Raw genomic sequence first — 21,573 nt, 5'->3', positions numbered from 1 at the left:
TGTTTTGAACTGGGCCTATGTAGTTTTCATCTATTCATCTATTTCATCTATTCATTTTCAAAGATGTCTCAAACGCACTATCTTAAATTGCCCTGATTTCTTTTTGTCAGGTGCAAAGAGTATTCTAACTCTCGAGAAGGACTACGCTGTCCCAAGAAAGACTGCAATTGCAAGAGTGATGCTGAAACAGCAAAGATTCGGGTTTTGCTGTTTGCCCTCAGCACTTATAACTGAAATGCTGCTCCCTTCTGTAAATGCTGAATGACCGTGGGACTACTGTTATTCGGGATTTAAATCTGCGGGTAAAATAAACGTGCATGTGTAATTCAAAGGAGCATTCCAGCGTGAAGTTCTCTGCGTGCGGTAGTGCTGCAAAACTTGAGGTAAACACTCAGGCTGTGCCAGCAGACTTCAGAGTGCTGTTCTGGGACTTTTTATATAACCTGGGATCTGTTTTAATACTTCCCAAGGGGAGTAGAAGTCAGGCATGGCAAGGAGACGTGGGACAGGACAACTGCAGGGAATCCATCCCCTGCTCCATTCAACCTCTCCCAGCTCTACCACGGCCCCATCTTCCTCCTAGCTCTCCCTGTTCCTTGGGGCTCCCTCCTGGCGCTTCCCACGGCCCTGCATTCTAGCGCCCCTTGTTTTGAAGCACTCCGGCACTGCTGTATTCTCCATGAGTCAGTAGGTCTAATATACTAATCAATGCTGCTCGCTTATTTCCTTTTGCTAAATAAATGTGGTTTAAGTGCATTAAATTCTTCAGTAGCGAGTGGAATGCGTTGAAATAACATGCACCCACTTGGGTGTCAGTTTCAAAAGCAAGTAGCAGTTGTGTTGGGTTGTGAATGTCCATTTGGAGACAACTTAAAGGGACCTGCTAACACGCTGAGTACATGCTCCACGGAAAACCGACTAGCTCCCAGTCCCACGCCTTAATTGCATCATATTAACCCATCATATTCATCCGAATCAAGCCGGGTCGGAAGAGAGAGTGATTTTCAAAGGTGCAGACAATGCACCCTCCGCTGGCTTCAGCTGGAGCTGTGGGTTCAGAGTGCTCTTGAAAATCAGGGCAGTACGGGGGAGTTGTTCCCCTCAGAATGTTTCATCTGAGGAAGTGGGCTGTGTCCACGATAGATCATGAGGCCATCTACATGTTTTGTTAGTCTCTAAGGGTATGTCTACACTACCCACTGGTTCGAACTAGCGGGGTAATGTAGGCATACCGCAATTGCAAATGAAGCCCGGGATTTGAATTTCCCGGGCTTCATTTGCATAAGCGGGGCGCCGTCATTTTTAAATCCCCGCTCGTTCGAACCCCGTGCTGCGCGGCTACACGCGGCACGAACTAGGTAGTTCCAACTAGGCTTCCTAGTTCGAACTTCCGTTACTCCTCATTCCACGAGGAGTAACGGTAGTTCGAACTAGGAAGCCTAGTTGGAACTACCTAGTTCGTGCCGCGTGTAGCCGCGCGGCACGGGGTTCGAACGAGTGGGGATTTAAAAATGGCGGTGCCCCGCTTATGCAAATGAAGCCCGGGAAATTCAAATCCCGGGCTTCATTTGCAATTGCGGTATGCCTACATTACCCCGCTAGTTTGGACTAGCGGGGTAGTGTAGACATACCCTAAGGTGCTGCAGGACTATTTGTTATTAAATGTTTCTAGCTACAGACTAACGCAGCCACCCCTCTGAAAGTCCCTCAGCATGGTTTGCCTCTCCCTAACAAAATCACAGCAAAACGTATGGGTTCATCAACACGGCCAGCTAAAAACATGTCCAGGAAAGCAAATCAGACAAAACTGCCTAAGAAATCAGTTTCCCTGCGAGATGCTTTTGAACTCTTGTGACCAACGATTCATCACACACCCGCCGAAGGAGATTCGTTAGAACCCCTTGGACCTGAAGGGCAGAGCATGGCAGTTTACGCCGGCTTCCTGCCCTTTGCTGCACTTACCTTCTTTCCACCTTTTTTCCCTTTTTTCCCCGTTTTCTGGTTTTTGTCCTTCTCTCTGTCCACTGCCAGTTTCAGATTCTTCAGTTCCTGTCGCATCAGCTCATCCACCTGTTCAGACAGACACACGGTTGATTTTTTTCATGGGTTTCCATAGTTTCTTGTGGCAGCCACACCCCTTCAATCACTCTGCAGACAAATACTCGGCCAAACACTGAAGGAAAAGAATGGACTGGGGAGCCCTAACTGGAGGCAAGGACTAAGTGTCAAGGCCAGTCCTTACAACTAGAGAAAAGCCCAGGCAGGCAAGAGCCATTCTTACAGAAGCCCTACTCTTGTTGTAAGCTCACCTGCAGTCTGATCTCCTCCTCCACTTCTTTCCGCTTCTCCTCTTTGACCAGTTCTGGGTCATACTCCTGGGAGAAATTCCACTGCTCATCTCTGTTCTGCCAAACATCTGGTATCCCAAAGCAAAGAAAGGGGGGCAAAAAGTTACAGAAGATATGGGTTTTCCTAGATGCCATCAGAAAAAAAATGGGGTGGTTGAAATTCTTATTAATTGTTTGTAAGTAGCAGATCCTAGAGACGCCAAGCAAGATCCGAGCACTATTGCTAGGCTCTGTGAAAGGCCAAGTTGGCTTTCTTTGCCTTGGACTATAGTTTGGTATTGGAGTTCAGGGGCATAGTATGGCTAATGAGATGGTCACTTACAGGTTGCAAGTTCTAATCCCTAGAGTATCACCACTTGTGTTTATTCCATTAGTCCTTGAGGTTGCAAGTGCCAAAGTGAGTTAGACCATGCCATTGTTCTTTGGAATCCCTCCACTGACTTCCGCTTGCGTACCGTCTCAAGTTTTAAACTGGAGCCATGGGGCAGCCCCAAAAATCGCTCCCTCTGAAGGCACACAGAGTCTGAAAGACTGACCCAGAAAGGATAATACCAGCCGGGAGACCCGAGGTACAGGTTTAATTTAAAACAGCAACATGTCATGAGCGTCATTCACCCTTGGCCACTTACAAAATACGGTGCTAGCTTCGATGGGAGAGAATGAGATGGGGAGAACATCTGAGAGCTGGGAGATAACGTTTGTGCCTTGTAGCGGAAGTGAGTCTGGGGAACGAAGATGCGGCGCGTGGCTTGGGAAGCCATTGCACATGAGGAGTGGCACAGAAAGTGGTATGAAGACAGAACGGGCCTCACTGGTGGAGCAAAGGGGAACATGGGTGCAGCAGAATGTTGAAGGGGAGGACAAGAATTTCAGACTTTACGCAAGAAGCCAGGGAGAGGCAGTGGAGGGATTCTAAAAACGAGTCACATAGTCCAACTGATATGACAGCACTTAAGTGTTGTGTGGGCCAAGTGCAAGCAGTAAGCAGACAACCACGTCTGAGGGGAGGAAAGGGAGAAGTGCAATTTCTGTTTATGATAAAGTACGGGTGATCCCCGAGTTATGAACGCATCGACTTACAAACATTCGTACTTACGACCAACCTCCCATTAAGCACATTGCAGCCAGTCCCCGAGTTACGAATGTGCGATCCGCGCTTACGAACAGCGCGGTCACATTTAAATGAATGGAGTCCAACTTTCGAACAGATCGAGTTACGACCAAGTGTTTGGTACGTAACTCGTTTGTAAGTCAGGGACTATCTGTACTGAATGATTGTACTTGGCAAATATTTTAAAGGTCTTTTGTTTTCCAGAAAAGTACATTGAAATTTGGAAAGCCCTTTGTTTGAATGTGGTGGTATAAACAAAGGGCACACATTTAACAAGGGGACCTCCTTATCTCCTCTTTTGATAGATTCAAATCATTTTCAAAGGACCACACCATACCTTGAGTTCCCCTACATTCCAAACCCGTTAGCATCTGTGTAAGGACAGCTAATCCCCAGAAGTATGCATTCATTCCGGTTCCAGATGATTTAAAATTTCACTTTTCCGCCTTAAAACACAGACTCCTTTATGAAGCTGGTTTTCATGGCCTTCCTCTTTTCACGAACCTCTGCAGCATCTAAGACTCTATTAACTGAGAAAGATATTCCTAGCACCCCCAGGAGACCATGCAAGGGTTAGTCTAGTTAATATAAGGCAGGCTGCTATCTCTCCCTTCTGAGAATTCTCTTGAATGCCGATTATGTGCCAAGCTTGTGTGGTTTTATACCTAGGGAATAGTTTTTGCAGGTGAAAAGTCTTAATGTTATAGCTAAAAAAAGTAAAGATTAAGGAGGACAGTGGATTTTTTGGTAATGAGGGAAGTAATACAAAGGTATCAACATCAGTTTCTTTAAATGACTCCAGGTCTGTCAAACAGCATGACTGATGTCATGTAATATTTCAACAGGAAAGGTTGACTTACCCCAGTCAGAAGGCACTTCCTCTAGGGTTACTCTAGTTTAAATTTCAGCCTTGGGGAAAGGGGATATTATATAGAAGAAAGGTGAATGTTTAAACCTTTTCCGGGCTGGGTCAACAGGTTGTAAGTGCAATGGTTTCACAGGAACATTAAGCGTTGGGTATTTATTTTTCATAGGCCAAGCCACATTTTTTATTTCATTTTTCCTAATTGTTTGTCATTCTATACATGGATTAGTAGGTAATAGGCCCTACAGACAAATCAGAGACAACCTCCTTCTTGCACCTTAGGGTATGTCTACACTGCAACACTATTTTGAAATAACTAGCGCTATTCCGAAATAACTTAGTCCACATCAATACCACAGGCAGTTATTTCGAAGTAGTGTCAAACTACTGTCAAGCTGGAGGACTTCTTACTCCGACTCCTGTAACCCTCACTGTACGAGGAGTAAGGGTAGTCGGGGGAAGAGTGCTCTATTTCGAAATAAGTGCCGTATAGACACTCCCTATTTTGAAATAAGCTACGCAATTGACATAGCTCAATTTGCATAGCTTATTTCGAGTTAAGCCCTGCAGTGTAGACACACCCCTAACCACTAGGCTTTCTTGATATTACTTGGCAACTGGCTCACTGGGGCTATGTCTACACTACGATGGTTTTTCGGACAAAGGGACACAAATTGCGGAGTGCAATTTGCGTACCTTTTTCTGATACTTTTGTCGGAAGAGGCTTTTCCAAAATCTGGCCTGTCTACTCTGGGCCAAATTTCAGAAAAAACTCCTCTTTCAGAAGATCCCTTCTTCCTCGTAGAATGAGGAAGACAGGGCTTCTGAAAGACCACGTCTGCTTTTCTGCCAAAAAAAAAAAAAAAAAAAAAAAAAAAAAAAACAGAAGAGCATACCAATTCCCTGGATGTGGCAGAGTTTTTTCAGGATACCAAAGGTAACCTGAACCACCCTCCCCAGTCTAGATGTACCCTGAGGATTAAATTAGGGCATGTCTACACAGAAGGACAAACTCAAATTAAGTTACTCAACTTCAGTTATGTCAATTGCGTAGCTGAAGTCGAAATAGCTTCATTTGGCTTTTGGCGCTGTCTACACAGTAGGAAGTTGAAGGAAGAGCACTCTTCCTCCGACTTCCCTTACTCCTCATGAAATGAGGGTTTCAGGAGTTGGAGTAAGACATCTTCCAGCTCGACATTATTTTGAAATAACGTCTTGCAGTGTAGACGCGCTCTTTGTTATTTTGGAATAATGGCTGTTATTCTGAAATAGTGCTGCTGTGTAGATGTACCCTTAGTGACTAGGTCAGAGGTTGCTAATTTTAGAAGATAGATCAGTCACGTGTAGGCGTGAGACGCTATGTTTTTTTCTAGGTCAAAAACGTTTCTGAGGTATTTGGAAAGCAAGGTTGGAGGGTTAAGGCCATTATGTTTTCTTTGTATGGTCAAAAGTGCATGGTGTTCAATTACATACAAGGTCGGTGAACTATGGGAATGTGTGTGTGTTTTAGTGAAATGCAATCGAATTGCTGCTTTTTGAAATGGATATAGATTTCTCTATAACATCCTTTATCTATATCTCTACATGGCTGTTAGGCTCAGCATGGGGCTAACCTGGCTGTCAGCATCAGCCTGTTACAGTGAACTTGCTCACTGCTTGGAGATCTTTCAGCGAAAGATAAACATGAAGTCATGTCACCCCACAGTGTTACAGCACTCTCACGCATAGGCAGCATGGCTCAGTTGTTAGATGGCTAGACTGGGCTATAGGAGACCCCATCTGATGTGACTCTAGGCAAGTCATTTAGCCTGTCTGTTCTCTGAAAAACAAAGGCAATAACCCTGCCCTACAAGGGTCCCGAGAGGATAAACACGTTAAGAATATGAGATGCTTGGTGATCCACGTAAGTACTTTTATTAGGTAAAATGGCACAAGAACAGATCACGACTTGTGCTACAGCAAGAAGTTGAGCAAGCAGTACATTCCCAGTGTTCTGGAAGAGGTTGCTTTCCTCTTACTACAGCACAAGGGGATTACACAGATACTTGTAATCTGTGGTGTGTGTGTAAAATGCGTTTTAAGTAGATGCCATCGCTTACAGTTAAGGTTTCATTGTAAGCATCTGCTTTTGGTCACTCGGCATAACGCTTACGAATTGGATGGGAATGTTCTTGGCTTGTTCACTGTAAACATTTCCATAAAATTCCTAGAAACAATAGGTAAGCACTTCCAAGGATGGGGAGAGTGGGAAACAAATCCAATATTAAAAAATTGTGACCTTTTCTGAGTAACTCTACTGCAGAAGAAATAGTGTGTTTAAAATGTGACTGCTGAGATGTGCCTCAGATGTTTGGGGGAGGGACGGCTTCTGATCTGGTTTTGAGATTTTGAAAACCCATGCTTCACACACGAGCAGTACATTTTTGGTGAATGGTGATTTAAATGACAGTTGCCGAGCACACTAAGTGAAGGGATAGTGCGTTATGCATTCGTATGTAGAAGGCTATACCTATGTGGTAAATTGTACTGAATCATACAATCGGAGCTGGAAGGGACCTTGAGAGGTCATCTAGTCCAGTCCCCTGACCTCACGGCAGGACTAAATGTTATCTACACCATCCCTGACAAGTGGACTTGAAGGTTAGTTGTGAAAGAGATGAGGGACGTGAGGTTTGTAGAAATTAGTAACGTATTGAAAAGCAATGAAATGTGCCTGATCATAAACATCTTCATGGGTTCAAATACTCTCAATCCACACATGGTAAAGAGAGGCCAAACTGGTCACCTCTGGCTACTTTTCTGTGAAAACGTTAATCTTGGACATACCCGAAAGGAGCCTTTGAATCTTGTCGGAGTTATTGTTCCCTCTCTAAGGATTTCTGCTTGTGCTACATGCAGTGGTTAAGTGCACTGATTACATCTGAACCCCAGGCTGTCCTTTCACTTTCCCCGAAGGAGACTCTAGCAGTGTGTCTCAGTGCTCCTGGAGGCATTTTCAGTACATAGTGTAGTCACAATGTGTCATACAGCGGGGCCGACAACCTGGCTGGGCTCCTGAGCAAGTTGAGTGGGGGCCCGTTCCATGCCCCTGGAAGGGGCGGGGCCTCAGGTGGAAGGGGCGGGGCTGGGGTGTGGCTTCCCCAGGCATCCCTCAGTGCTGCCCAGAACACACCACGCAGCGCTCTGGCAGCTACTTAAAGGGCCTGCTGCAACTGCAGCTGTGATCCCCGGGCCCTTTTGAATCACTGGGCACCAGGGCAGTAGACGCCTTTGCCTCTCCCCCCATTGGTGGGTCTGGTGTCATATCATTTATCAAGGCTCTAACCCGGCATATTTGGAGCCCCTACAAGTGCATCCTGCTAGGGAAGATTTAAGAAGGAACATACCTTGGCTACACATACAATTTATGGCAACGTGTACACATCTGTTTTCAGTTACACTCTTGCCAATTAACTTGCCCCTTCTCAGCTCGCAAGGAGAAGTAATAGCAAATGGACATTTTTTGGAAAGGGCTAGCTGTGAGATTTGGGAGGTCTCCCCTCGTCCCATCCATATCCTGGAGTCGGTACTCTGAACCCAGCCATGCATATTAACCTAAATAGTTACACTTAGTGGCATGGGCATCATTAGAGGGCTGAGAGAGGAGTTAACTAAGACAGATATGTGAGGGGAACGTGCCATTGTGGTATTCCTTCCTTTTACACTGGTAGCGGAGCAGTCTTTTCAACACAGCCATAGACATTCAATAGACATAATTTTGGAGGGCTTGAAAGGTAGTGATTGGGGCAGCACAGAGCTGGGTTGCCCCAGAAGGAGTTTCCTGGTTGTTGGAGGAGACATTACTTATGCCCTTTGCTTGCATTTTGTGCCTATGCAAGGACACGACCCAAAGTGGCCCCAGCCCTGCCAAGCAGCAGGCACAAAACTTGCTCCTTGCACACTGAGGAGAAATTTCTCCCGTTCTCACATCTGTGTCTCTGCTGTTGATTTCGTGGGAGCTGTGTGTGCTTATTCAGGGACTCTGAGCCCTCCTTTGATTCTTCCCATGAAGCCACAGTCTGTGGTTTATCATTTCCAAGAGAAATTCCTCTTGCTCACAAGGAAGAGGCTGGGCAGGACTCTGCTGGTGTCAGGCTGGAAATGAATTGGAAACGTGTTTTCCTCATGGCTGACCCAAGGCAACTCAATGTGACAAAGGACTTCAGAGGAGGAACTGAGCAAGTCAGTAACACTGCAGAGTGTTAAGAAGACTTTAAAACTTACTTTTCGCGTGAGGAAGGTAACGCACGGAAATAGAGACAGCAAAACTCCACACCTTTACTCCAAGTTCAGAGACTTGCAGCTTGTTTGCACCTTTGAGGCTTACACTGTGGCTCATAAACCTTTACCCCTATTCAGGATCTTACCTCAAGAGACTTTTGATCTTCTTGATGGGGAATTCTTGGGGTAAGTCTGCACAGCAGCGAGAAACCTGCAGCTAGCCCCGAGCTATGTGATGTGGGGTCGTGGGGCTTGGGCCGCAAGGCTGTTTCATTGCGGTTTTGTGTAGACTTCAGGTCCTACCCTTCCTAGCTCCTCTCCTCTGAGTACTAACGGGTGTTGCCAAGCTTTGGATCAGAAAGACAGGCAAAGAGGACAAGTGTGGAGAAGGTGGTAGAACAGAGCTGGCTAAAACATTTGAAAAAATACTGGCAAATTTCAAACTCTTTTTATCAAAAATGTTGCTGAATTTTTTCATTCCCCCAAAGCTGAGTTTTCTATGAAGGAAAAGATTCTATGTCTGGTTGAAGAATGGTTTTGACTTTTTAAAAAAGTCGCAAAGAATCTGTGCAGGAACTGGAAATGTTCAAGCTTCCCGTTTTTTGGGGGGAAAAAATCTCCATTTTGAAAGGATACCTTTCTACAACCAATATTTTCATTGAGAAAATGTGGACCCACTCCAGTGTGGAGGAGAGCGTATCAACAGCCTGGTCAATGAACGAGAGGGCAAAGAGGGTAAGACATTTAAGGAATGTTATTGTAACCTCAGCTGTGACATAGTGCTTTCCATCTAGTGGCCAGTCAATACTATCTATAAGCACACATGATTTTTCTGAGGACAGTATGATTGGAGCCATAAAAGTCAAAAATAAATTACAGGTGCAGGGGAAATCTTTTTCCAAATTTTACTTTGTCTAAAGCTTATACTCCTATGATGTTCCATACTTTGTTTTGATGGCATCCAATTTAAGCTTCATCAGAATGCTCTAGCTAGGATTATTATCTTCCTGTACTGACCTTTATATTGGTTGTTTCCTTCCTCCATTATGGGAAGAAAATTACTCGGAGCCATTTTCCAGCCCTCCCCTTCTTCCTGTGTGAAGAAAATATAGACTATCATTGTATTAATTGCCAAAGAAACAGCCATAAAACAGGCAAGGTCACAGCATAATGAAAAATGCGATCAAGTGTAGTTTTAATTTACAAGGGATGGCCAAAAATGTATTTGGTAAAAATTGTTGGAGGAGACCTGAACGAAAACATATTTTTTTCAAGCTGGATGGTTTGACTTCATCCACAGAGACTATGGTAGTTCATGTTTCCAACCCAGTTGAATTTAAAAGTTGTTAAACTCACTTACTTTTGAAGTACAGAAAGAACATTTGAGCATGGAAATTCATCTACCTTTCTATTAGTATTAATATTAATTAGCATTAGTATTAATTTCTTCTGCATGTTGTAGCCTCAATGTGCTAAGTACTTTGTCATCATGAAATAAGGGTTGTTTTTATGCAATTAGAGGATTATTGTTTGTGCAAAAAGCTGGGTCAGAAAGGACATTGCAGGTACAGAGAGCAGCCTGGGAGATGGCATAGAGGTGATTTTGGGGAAAAAGAAGAATTTTAGTCTCTAGAATGAATGGCGTTTAGCTGATTAGAAGTTGCATTTCTAACAGATATACATTTATATTTTGTTAATTTTGTTAATGACACAAAAATTGTTATGAATCGTCAAAACTCAATTGCTTCCCATTAATTTATTTAGCCACTGAACATCATTGTGCACATATCTTAATTATTTCTTGTATCCTTCAGAATAAGCAAAGCAGTTGTTGTGATGCCTAGCTTCGCTGGTTTTATACTTTGAAGAAAAGAATATTTCTATGCCAATACATTTCAAATTTTAATATACAGCTGTGTTTCCCAATGTTATTTGGCCTCGGAACCCTTTTAAACTCGAAACATTTTTGAATTTTGTGGAACCCCTAATAACAGTCTAATAATATTTTGTCCGAAGCGGTGCTAGTCTATTCAGCCGCCCACGTGATCCACGCTCCCTGAGCGTGGGTATGGGGATTTACAGTGGTATATAACAGGCGATTGCACTACTGACTGACTGTGCATGTGGCGCTGAGTAGTGACATCATCGTCCCCACTCTGGCTAAGTTGGCATTACACAGGGATATTTATCATGGCAAACACAATGAAAATTCAATGACATTCATAAATGCTTAAATATTAATTATTTTTTTTTAAAAAAATCATAAAATATGATTGTAATGGATTTTCTCGTGGAACCCTTATTTTCACTTCACGGAAGCATGGGGTTCTGCAGAACACCATTTGGGAAACACTGATATACAGCATAATTAAATAGACGTTTTAAAAAATAATTCAGTATAGAGAGGACAGCTATAATGAATATAGGCCTACATTCTACATTAGTAGTAAGTGTTTTTCATGCAGTGTTTGAAACAAAGGAATTCTTTTCTTGATACTTTTTCTACCTCAGATGATAGAAAAGCTGAGTCAGTGTTGTGTTAACTGTGGTGGGGCACCTTGATCGGATAACGCCAGTTTCAATCCAGCCACCAATAGGGAGTAATGAATGGCTGACCACTACGTCTGTGCTTGACTCTCTCCACAGATGCAGCTGCATGGGGCACTCCACACTGCGAAGAATCTGAATTGATTTCCACTGGCCTGTTTGGCTACAGATTCCTGGTCACAGGGAAGAGATTTTGACTGTGGATCTCCTTGAGGCTGACTGGTGCTTTCAGATCAATATGGCTGGATGAAATTTCTAGAGAGACTACTGCCATATTCCTGTCTCCTGAGCAACGCCAGTATCCAGTATATTACCACGGTAAATAGTTCCAAATGATTCAACATCTGTCTTGAAAAGTCAAAAAAATAAGACATTTTTGAAGAGGGATTATACTGTGCTAGGTTTTTGTTATGTTTTTTCTTAGTGCCCAATGGGAAATCACATCAGCACTTAGCAGGGAAGAAAATGAAGTTATTTTGCTTTCAAATGCATATTTCTAAAGATCATTATCAGACTTAAGGAATATTTAAATCTCCTGGCATCACAATATTGTTTTCTTAAAAAACCTGAAGTTAGGAACAAGGCCTCGTTGGACTGCATCACTGTGACTTTTGGCCTGCATTTATTTGAATAAGATATGTTGGGACTTTTCAGAATACGAGGACAGCTACCTACAATATGCTGTGAATGGATGCTCCCGAGTTACGGGTCAGGATCTGATAACCTCTAAATTAGGAAGATTGACACTTCTTTATTTCACTTAGTTTAGTCTTGTGGCCAGATGTTACTATGGTTTCAGCCAGCTTGAGGGACGTTGCCTTAGAAACCCCAGTGTTCATTTACATGAGTGTCCCCCAGTTAGAACTAAAAGTATAACTTCTCTTCAAAAGAGTTTACAGTGAGGGAATGTCTGGACTACTCAGTGATAATGATCACTTAGAGGTTAATGGTATCTACAAAAAAAAAAAAAAGAAATCGTGAATGTTGTTTACTCTAGAACGCTCACAAGCAACATAAGTTTCTGTTGCTGTAAAAGCCAAAAATTCCAATTGTACCGTATGTTTAAAATTAAGACAATGCAGCTAAAATCCATCTCAAACTTCTGGTTGGTATATCATTTGTCCAGTGTGTTCTTCCATGAACCTACTATCGAAAAAAGCCAATTGGAGACTTACCTTGGAGCAAAAGAATCTGAGCCTTTCAAAGGCTTCAGGGAGTTTAACCTTCTAGCAATTTTGTTAGCAAAAACATAAATTTAGCCTATGAATGATTTGAGGTGAAAAGAGCTCATATTTTAGGGTCCTATTACTCCAATTTGGTGGAGGATATTAAAGAACAGCCTGGGAGTAGAAATGTCCACCTTTTTGGCCTCTTAACTGGGGCTCGAGGCAAATAGGGCCAAGATAATGATGAATTATTAAGGCTCATTGGGATTGAGAGAGGAAAGAATTTGAAGGAAAATTTATGTAGACTCATGTTGTCCACCATGTCAACTTGATGGCTGTGTTCGGTGACAAACAGTGATCCGTAGCTCCATTCAGAGTATCCTATTATATTTATATTATACACATTTCTCCATATTTTAACTCTGTTTTTACTTTCTTTAGCATGGATTATCAATTGTAAGTACAGTAGACTTCCAATAGTCCGGAACCTTTGGGACCTAGGTGGTGCCAGATTATCGGATATGCAGGACTATCAGGAGGTACTATAAGATGGTTATATATATACAGTATATAATGTAAAAAAAGTGTTTTTAACTCTTTTTATTGTAGGACAAGCACTGTCCAGCGTCATACAATGCCAGTGGCAGACTGACTCGGTCCCATCCGGTTTCACTTGGTGCAGCTGCTGCCACTGCTGCCTTGTGACTCATTTTTTGCGGAAGCTCGCTCACTAGGCTCTTGCCATTTTGATGCCGGACTGTCGGGAGTGCCGTACAATTGGATGCCAGACTATTGGAGTTTTACTGTACCTCTTTATATCCATGGTTACATTTTCACCTGAACTTTTACAGATGAAGATTGTTAAGTATTTATTAAATAACTTAAAAATTGGATTATTATTGTAATATTTTTAATTTTTTTTTTACTAGACATGACTGCAAACTGGCCTCAAAGAGTAACCAGGAAAGGGCAAAGCAACAAATGGTCTGGTAGCACTTTATAGACTAACGAAACATGTAGATGGGACCATGAGCTTTCGTGGGGCTCACGGCGGAGGCAGGCAGCTGAAGGCCCTGAGAGGCACCATCCCGGAGGTGGAGGGGCGGACCCCCCAGGTAAGAGTGGGCTCCCCGAGAAGGGACTGCCACACTTGAGAGGGGGGTTCTGCCTGGGAGCCGAGGGGCCAAGTGTGGGCATGACCTGTGAGCCGTGACACTGGCCCAAACCCAAATGTCTACTCTATGCTTCATGTTCCCTGTAAACTGTGCGCTTGTGCAGCTGCTCAGGAGAGGTTTAAACGCCATCCAGTGGCTTATCAGAGCACCCACAGCTAGGTTTTGTATTTCTGTTGGTGGTGCACATTTCCACATGCTTTGGTGCACATAACAATTATTCTGCACATGGATGGGAAAAATCCACACATGAATGAAAAAGATTAGAGAGAACACTGCCCTGATATTAAAATCCTGCAGCTGGCCCGCAGTAGCTGAGTCAGCTTGCAAGACTCAGACCTCCTCCAGCCCTTGCCGCAGATATAGGCACAAACCCTCCCAGACCACAGCTCTGGTTTTTGAAGCCTTAATAAAGTGTCCATTGCCACCAAACTCGATGAAGTAAGATGTGTGAGGACCATGTCCGCTTCCAGCTCTCCTATATGTGGGAGAATTACTGGTGGCAAGTCATTTTGTCTACACTCCGAAACCCTGAATGAATGATCCCTCATGGATTGCAACAGGCCTGAAGTTTTCAATGCGATAACCAACTACTAACCAAATTCACATTTTAAAATGCCTTACGGTATCCTTGCTTCCTGGTTTTTCTTTTCCTTTCCCCTTTTCTTTCCCTTTCTTTTTCTTTTTCTTTTTCCCTTTCTCTTTCTTCCCCTTCTCTTTGGATGTTTTCTTTAGGGCTGCTTCTTCTTCTTTCGCAGCTAGCTCAGCTAGGACCTAGGAGAGAGTCAAAGCAACATCATCTTGAGGCTTTAAATATAAGGAATATTAAAGTACAGGCATCAGGATAATGGATGTTTTTGCCAACGTGAAATAAATGTTCACCTTCAGAACGGGTCATGATTTGATATTTCTCTCCCTCCTTCAGTTTTATTTTCTTGTGCTTTTTTCATGATTTGATCCCTATTTTCAAAGAAGTTACCCATTGCTAAGTGGCTGTTAGTGAGTATAAAAAACAAATAGTCCTATAGCACCATAGGGAACGTCTACACTACAGAGAAAGATCGAAGCTGCTGCTGTCGATTTTCTAGTGTTCGAATTAGCGGGTTTAGGGAATACAGCTAATTTGAAGTGAGAGGGGCGCACCGGTCGATGTTGGTAACCCTGCTTTCACGAGAAGCAGGTGACGTCGAAGGGAGAGTGTTCCTTTGACATCCTGCTGTGTAGACAGTACTAAAAGTTGCATTAAGCTACTTCGACTTTAGCTACACAATTAACGTAGTTGAAGTTGTGTATCTTAATTCAACTTTGTCCTATAGTGTAGACGTACTCTTCGAGACTAACAAAAATATATGTATCATGAGCTTACATGGGCAAATCCCATCTGAGGAAGTGGGGTTTGCCCAAGAAAGCTCATGATACTATACATATATTTTTGTTAGTCTGTAGAAGGGCATGTTTACACTAGGAAATTATTTCAAAATAATAACTCTTGGAATAGTATTTCAAATAAGCGCATTCCCCGAGGAAAGCAGATTTCAAAGTAACCAACCCGTTATTTCAAAATAACAGGCTGGGTAGTGTGGACGCTCCACTTACTATTTCAGAATAAGGGGGGTTACTACAAAATAATTCCCTAGAGTAGACCAGGACTGAGGTGCTATAGGATTACAGACTAACACAGCTACCCCTCTGAGACTTTAAGACATGCAAATGAGTATAAACTGAGTGATGTTATTTATTTTACATGGCCAAAATGTAATTGCAAGCACTCAGTCTGTCCTCTGGATCCCTATCTCAATGATTAAAACCACAAAAATCAGCAAATGATTTCCTGTTAGTGTGTCCACTGCAATCCTGGCCCCTTTCCAGCAGCTTTAGAGAAGAGAGGTAAAAGATCATAGAATCATTGAACTCTAGAACCGGAAGGGACCTCGAGATGTCATCAAGTCCAGTCCCCTGCCCTCATGGCAGGACCCAGCACTGTCTAAAACATCCCTGATAGATGTCTATCTAACCTGCTCTTAAAATGGGCTTTGTAGCATGCCCAGAAGGGTAACACATCTAGGTTTTGGCAGACCCAGGGGGTTTGGTGAGCATGTTCCAAAGCACAGAACCCCTCACTGAGAACCCCCTGCTGGGAGACCCCTGTCACACGGCGGGAGCTCCAACCTGAAAATCTCTCTTCATATCACCTGGGGCAATATACTGTGGAAGAGGGGTGATTTCTGAGGTAACTAGGTCCCACACCATTTGGGGTGTTATAGACTGCAGCAACATCCTGAATTCCTCCCAGAGTTATTGCATATCCATCGGCCCAGCAGCAAGAAAAAAATGCACAACCTTAGACCCCCTTCTAATTTTGGACTCCACTCAGAATTTGGCCCGGTGTTTTCAAAGCAGATGGATTTTGAGATCTTTCCTTTAGGGATGTATTGGATGTCTTGCTTCAGTATCTTGCTGAATACTGCACCCTCTTGGTAAGGGTATTTGTCTGAAGACAAACACTACATAGAAACATAAACTCAGAGATCCGGATTGTCAACTGGTATAGCTTCGTTAAAATCAATAGAGCCAATTTTTGACAGCTAAGGACTTGGCTCATTGTATTTTACTAGTTGTAAAGGTGTTGGGTCTTAATTCTTAGTTTCTTTATGCTGTTCTCTGTCCCCCTTGCCTCCCTTTATTCCCCACACATGTGCATATGTTTTATGTGCATTGGTTCATCTCCTATATTATTCTTTCTGTGATTCTCCCTCTCTCTATTTTTCTCCCTTTTTTCTGTTTTAATAGTTCCTTTCCCTTACCCTCCCACTGGCTCCAAGTACCCTCCATGTTTGAACTCTCAGGAGAAAAAGGGAAACCAGGAATCATTTGGGGTCTTGCCTCAGGCTTGCTTCTTTTCTCCATCTTAATAGTGTCCTGTGTAAATTGGTGGAGTTCATGACTTGCTAATCTGGCTGTTACAACTCTTCTGCAGTGTGCTGAAAACTAGCACTGCAGCACTTTCCAAAAATATGTTGTTCCAACGTGTCTTACGAGGCATTTTGCAATGTGCAATCCTAGACTTCCGTCAGCTGCAGCTACTTTTTGGCTTCAAACAGGTGTTGAAAACTTGACTTGCTACAGCTCGATAGAATCTCTTCCCCCACAATTCAACAAAGGGCTTGCAAAGCCACATTTTGCAACAGCCTTATGCACACAATAGGAGTGGGATAGACTAAAGAACGAGCAACCACAAGTAAAGGATAGCTGTGAATGGAATACTGTAGGTGGGTCTCACGGGGATCTGTTCTGAGGCGGGTGCTATTGAACCTTTTTATTAATGACCAGGACGTAGGAATGGTCAAATTTGCAGAAGACACAAAGCTGGGGAGAAAGCAAACACGTACAAGGGCAGAGCTAAAATTCAAAGGGACCTTGATAAATTGGAGAACTGGGCTACAGACAACCAAGTGAAATTCAGCAAAGACAAATGTAAGCTGCTTTACGTTACACAGTTGGTTTTTCTTCCCTGATTCAGGTGAAGAGTCTGGCTTTCGACTGGAACACCTGGTCAGATTCTGGTCAGCACCAGGCCATTGACTGCTTGGGAGCCACGGCCAATGAAAGTGGTGGGGGTGACACCTGTGGGCAGGGTGGTGCACAGAGTCACCTGTCCAGGCCTTCACGAAGGAGCCAGAGGGGAGACATGCCAGCTGCATCTAGGAGCGGCTTGAAGTAAGTGCTGCTGGCCCCCTGACCTCCTCCCGGTCCCACTCAGTCCTGATCCCGCTTGCCGCCCTGTGAACCCCTCAGTCCCAGCTTGGAGCACCATCTTGCACCCCTAGCTGGAGACTTCACCCTGCTCCCCTGCCTTAGACTTTATCCTCCTGCTGCACTACAAACTACTCAGCCCCAGCCTGGAGCATCCTCCTGCACCCCAAATCCCTCATCTCCACTCCTACCCCATTCCCCCCCCCCCAGCTAGAGCCTTCAAACTCCCCAAACTCCAACCCCCGTCCAAGAGCCCCCACCGGCTTTCTGAACCTCCCAGACAGGAACCGCCTCCTACACCCCCACCCCAGAGTCTGCCCCTGCAACCGAACTGTAGAGAAGGTTAAAACAGTACATATAGGCACGGCTGGAGATTTAATTCTCGTGTCAGTTATCCAGTGGTAATGATGAAATACAAGCTCCGTGACACTGATGCTGAGGTGCATTTTTAAAATGCCGACAAGACAGGAAAGATAAAACCGAGAAGACAGAATATTTCTGAGACTAAAACAAACATCGCCTTTAACAGTCATCTATATTTTCTGAAGGATGCCTTTTAAAGATGCCATAAAGACCTCACAGTGGAAAGAGAAGGAGGAAAATAGACATGGCTGGGCATTACAGTCAGTGGAATCTCATTAGTGGATTTCCCCAAGCATTTCAGTATCTTACATTTAATTAAATATGGTAATTTAAACCCCAAGTCCATTCAGTCATGTCTAGTGTTGATAAGCAATGAAGCATTTCATTTTTCTGGCTAGATTAATAGAGTGACTGGAGCTCAAAATGGGCTTTGATTGTCCCAGGTACGCTGTTATCTCTCAAATCAACAAAGGGTCCTCAAAACATCTTCCTAATTGATATGGTAGTATGATGCCAAAAGTCCAGACTACTACCTCTACCTCTGACCCCGAATCTGAATACTGTAGTAAGTAAGCCCTGGTCTACACTAGGACTTTATTTTGAAATAACCCCCCAAGGTTGAATTTATAAGTGGAGCATCCACACGACCAAACCCATTATTTCGAAATAATGGGCTGTGGAATTAGAAATTGATACTCCTGCTTTTCATTAGGAGTAATGCTCATAACGAAATAGTTCTTTCGAAATAATGGTAGTGTGGACGCACCGGTGCGTTATTTTGAAATAACTAATCCCCAGAGTAATTCAAGCTAATTACTCTGCAGTTCTTCCTGGGGCTCTGTGTCCGAGGTAGCACGTGCACATTAACAGAGCCTGCCTCGGACTAATGTCAAGGCTTCCCTGTAGTGTGGACACACTAGTTTGATTTTGTTAAATTGGGAGTTAAGTCGAATTTGCTAATTTTGAAATAGTTTCCTAGGGGCCCAAAGGATAACTGTAACATTGAGAATCAACTCTGGAACTGGTCGGTTTAGTGGGAATTTCTGTAACTCTGCATGAAAGCTACCAAAGATTTTAATTGTGGGCAGAACTTCTGAGCTCCACTGGCATGATTTTAAAAGTAAAGTCTCTCCAAACTATGATTAAAGATAGAGATAGGTTTTTATAAATGTGAGTACTGTAATATTGAAAGAGCTTGAACAGACTTTCTGTATTCATCAGCCTGCTGCAATAGTATTCACTTGTACTGTTCTTCTGTCTTGTTGGTCCAACTTTATCCGGGGAGAAGAATAAGAATCTTGGTTGAGGTTTTTAAAAGCTGAACAGGGGATTAAGTCACACAATTAACGGTGCAGGAATAATCATCTCTCGCTTTCCTCTGTGACCTAGGGACTCTGCACGGAGCGAGTGAACATAAGAACATCAGAATGGCCACATTGGGTCAGACCAAAGGTTCCAGCTAGCCCAGTTTCCTGTCCTCCTGCAGTGGCCAATGCCAGGTGCCCCAGAGTGACTCTTCTAATCCTGGCCATCAATGGACCTAAAGTAGCCATTCATCTAGATACAGGACTACACAGATGCCTGGTGCAAGTAGTAACCACTGCCAGTGGCCCCCTTGTGAATTTCACCCTCAGAGGCTTGTCCACATTTATCCAGGAGGCCTGTGATAGCGTATGGATTGACCCCGGATTGCCTCACTCCCAGGTGAGTGCCTGCCACTGGACCATCCACCCTTTCTCCTGTGTTTGTTGTGTGCACCATACAGATCTTGTTAAATGCTTCCTGTGCCTAAATAACCTGCATTACAGATCCTTTGATATGCAGGCCCATCATGTGTCTCTTATTCATGACACTTAGGATAGTCATATCTCCACTAAGTATGGCAGAACTGGAAGCCTCAAAATCCCATCATGCTACTTGTAGTTAGCACTTTGGAGTCACTCCGTTTGAGGAATGAATTCCCTGAGCTCCGTTTAACTTTGTTTGCTCTTGGCAAGGCACGTTTGAACACTGTTTATACTCTGGTGTGCATTTACAAACAAACCCTAAGCTTTTAAACCTTTAAAAGCAGCCACCGGGATTTGTACCTGGCAGGGATAGACCCAAGATGTTGAGTAGGATTTGGTGTGTTGTCCTGGAATTTGCAAAGTCTGCATGGGGAGGGGTTGCCACACTTGATGATCAATGGCAGGTTACCACAGTAGTCGTTAGTTGTGCAGACACTGTCCACATCTGGTTTAACTCACAAGTGCACCTCGCTTAGGTCTTTGCCTCCCCCCCAGAAAACACTTGAAACTTTGGATGCCTTGTTTTCTGTGCGGCTAACTTGAGGTATTGGGGTCCTGATGTGCTGAGCAGCTGCAGTGCCTGGGGTTTTCATGATCAGCACGTTTCTTGCGTTGGGCACTCGTAATCAGGGGGATATGTGGAAAATCTGGGCCGATGCAATTTGGAACAATTTTCTGTCTGTGTTCGCTGCCTGAACCTCATGTCGGAGGTCAGGCTAACATGCATTTGCAGAGCTGGTGATGGGAAGACATTGTTCTATTGTGAATCAAAATCTGTCTGTCACATTTTCGGCCTGCCCGTTCGAAGTATTACTTAGCAAGCGAACAGAACATTCTGTATGGTGCATGCGTGACTGTTTCAATATTTGATTACATTAACACCTACAAAAATAATGTGGTTCAAGACATTTTGGTAAAATCTAAGTTAACTCTCCAAACTGAGCCTTTCATAGACATAATGGGGTAGCTAAAGCATTGCTATTTGTACGTGTACAAACCGACTGTCTGAATAGATGAGCTATTTTAGTTTCATGGGGCGACTAATAATAATAATGGTGATGATCACTTGTATTGTGGTATTGCGAAAAGCCCCCAGTCAGAATGACGTACATGTGTTTGCACAGCAGAGAGCACATAATCCGGCCCCCTCCTATTACTGCCAGCATGTTATAAAGCTGAAATTACAGTCATTCAGAATGGACTTTCTGTTCTTAACACATAACTAGAATTTGCAACCAAAACCCAGGAAGCAGGTTCTTTTATTTCTTAAGCTTCTGAATGCTGAGATTGAAGGGTGGATGTGATTTCTGGATAGCAACTCAAAGGGGTTACTACTAACGAAGAGTCATTTATTAAAAAGGGATTGACTGCAGAAACAAATTGTCATTTTGTTGGGAATAGTATAAAGAGAAAGGCAAAACTTGCCTTCATAGAAGGATTTAAAAGACATAGGAGATAAAAATCTGAAACAGACGCACTGAGATTATATTGACTTTCACCAACATCTTAATTATTTCCTTTAGGGACAAAAGCCTGTTTTCAACAAGGAAATCAGATAGTTTTCACGAAATAAATAGCCAGAAAAGTTCTTACTGGACCACTTTTGGCACACTTTATGATTTATTTGTCTGCTCGTTAAATATATACACAAAATTACCTTCTAAGGACAAAAGTATAGTTTGTGCAGAAGTACCGGGCTATGTTATAAAGTCAAATAAGACTGCAGTTATCAAAGGACAAAGAAATATTGAATGTAGCAATGGTTTGTGAAATGATTCATTTTTATTTCAGTTTCCCTGAAGTGTCTTTACTCAAGGCTTGTCAAATATTCACTTTTAAATAAAATCCTGTCTTTGTTTTTCATGGAGGTTTTCAGCTTGAAAGTAACCCCCCTATTCTCAGGAGGTACCTCCCATTGACTTATTCACAGTGCCAGAATTGAACAAGAACAGCTCAAGCTTCAATGGTGTGCTGAAACAGACAAACACAAAATCCTTAACTTGTGTATCTGACAGCCAGGAAGTGAATTCATTCAGGGTATGTCTACACTACCACCCTAGTTCGAACTAGGGTGTTTAATGTAGGCAACCGAAGTTGCAAATGAAGCCCGGGATTTGAATTTCCCAGGCTTCATTTGCATCTTGCTGGGCGCCGCCATTTTTAAATGTCCACTAGTTCGGACTCCGTGCCCGCGGCTACAC

General features: G+C 43.3%; 2 protein-coding genes across 3 annotated transcripts in view; one reads left to right on the top strand and one right to left on the bottom strand.

The window, feature by feature from the left end:
• DRC11 (dynein regulatory complex subunit 11) overlaps positions 1-21,573 on the bottom strand; it is a 120,362-nt gene that overhangs the window by 34,675 nt on the left and 64,114 nt on the right. For both annotated transcript variants that reach the window (XM_075934044.2, XM_006127447.5), the window contains exons 8-11: positions 14,094-14,243; positions 9,602-9,677; positions 2,310-2,416; positions 1,963-2,070 (exon numbers count right to left, since the gene is read on the bottom strand). In XM_075934044.2, coding sequence (XP_075790159.2) covers positions 1,963-2,070; positions 2,310-2,416; positions 9,602-9,677; positions 14,094-14,243 — 441 coding nt within the window. The remainder of the gene's footprint in view (positions 1-1,962; positions 2,071-2,309; positions 2,417-9,601; positions 9,678-14,093; positions 14,244-21,573) is intronic.
• LOC149524084 (uncharacterized) lies at positions 13,145-20,082 on the top strand. Its single transcript, XM_089779841.1, has 3 exons — positions 13,145-13,412; positions 16,990-17,186; positions 18,975-20,082. Exons 1-3 carry the CDS (start codon positions 13,326-13,328, stop codon positions 18,994-18,996), a joined length of 306 nt encoding a protein of 101 aa, XP_089635967.1. The 5' UTR covers positions 13,145-13,325; the 3' UTR covers positions 18,997-20,082.

Source organism: Pelodiscus sinensis, chromosome 7 (assembly GCF_052426305.1).
Source record: "Pelodiscus sinensis isolate ZL-2025 chromosome 7, ASM5242630v1, whole genome shotgun sequence".
Classification (NCBI taxonomy): domain Eukaryota; kingdom Metazoa; phylum Chordata; order Testudines; family Trionychidae; genus Pelodiscus; species Pelodiscus sinensis.
This window is presented reverse-complemented; position numbering and strand designations above follow the sequence as displayed.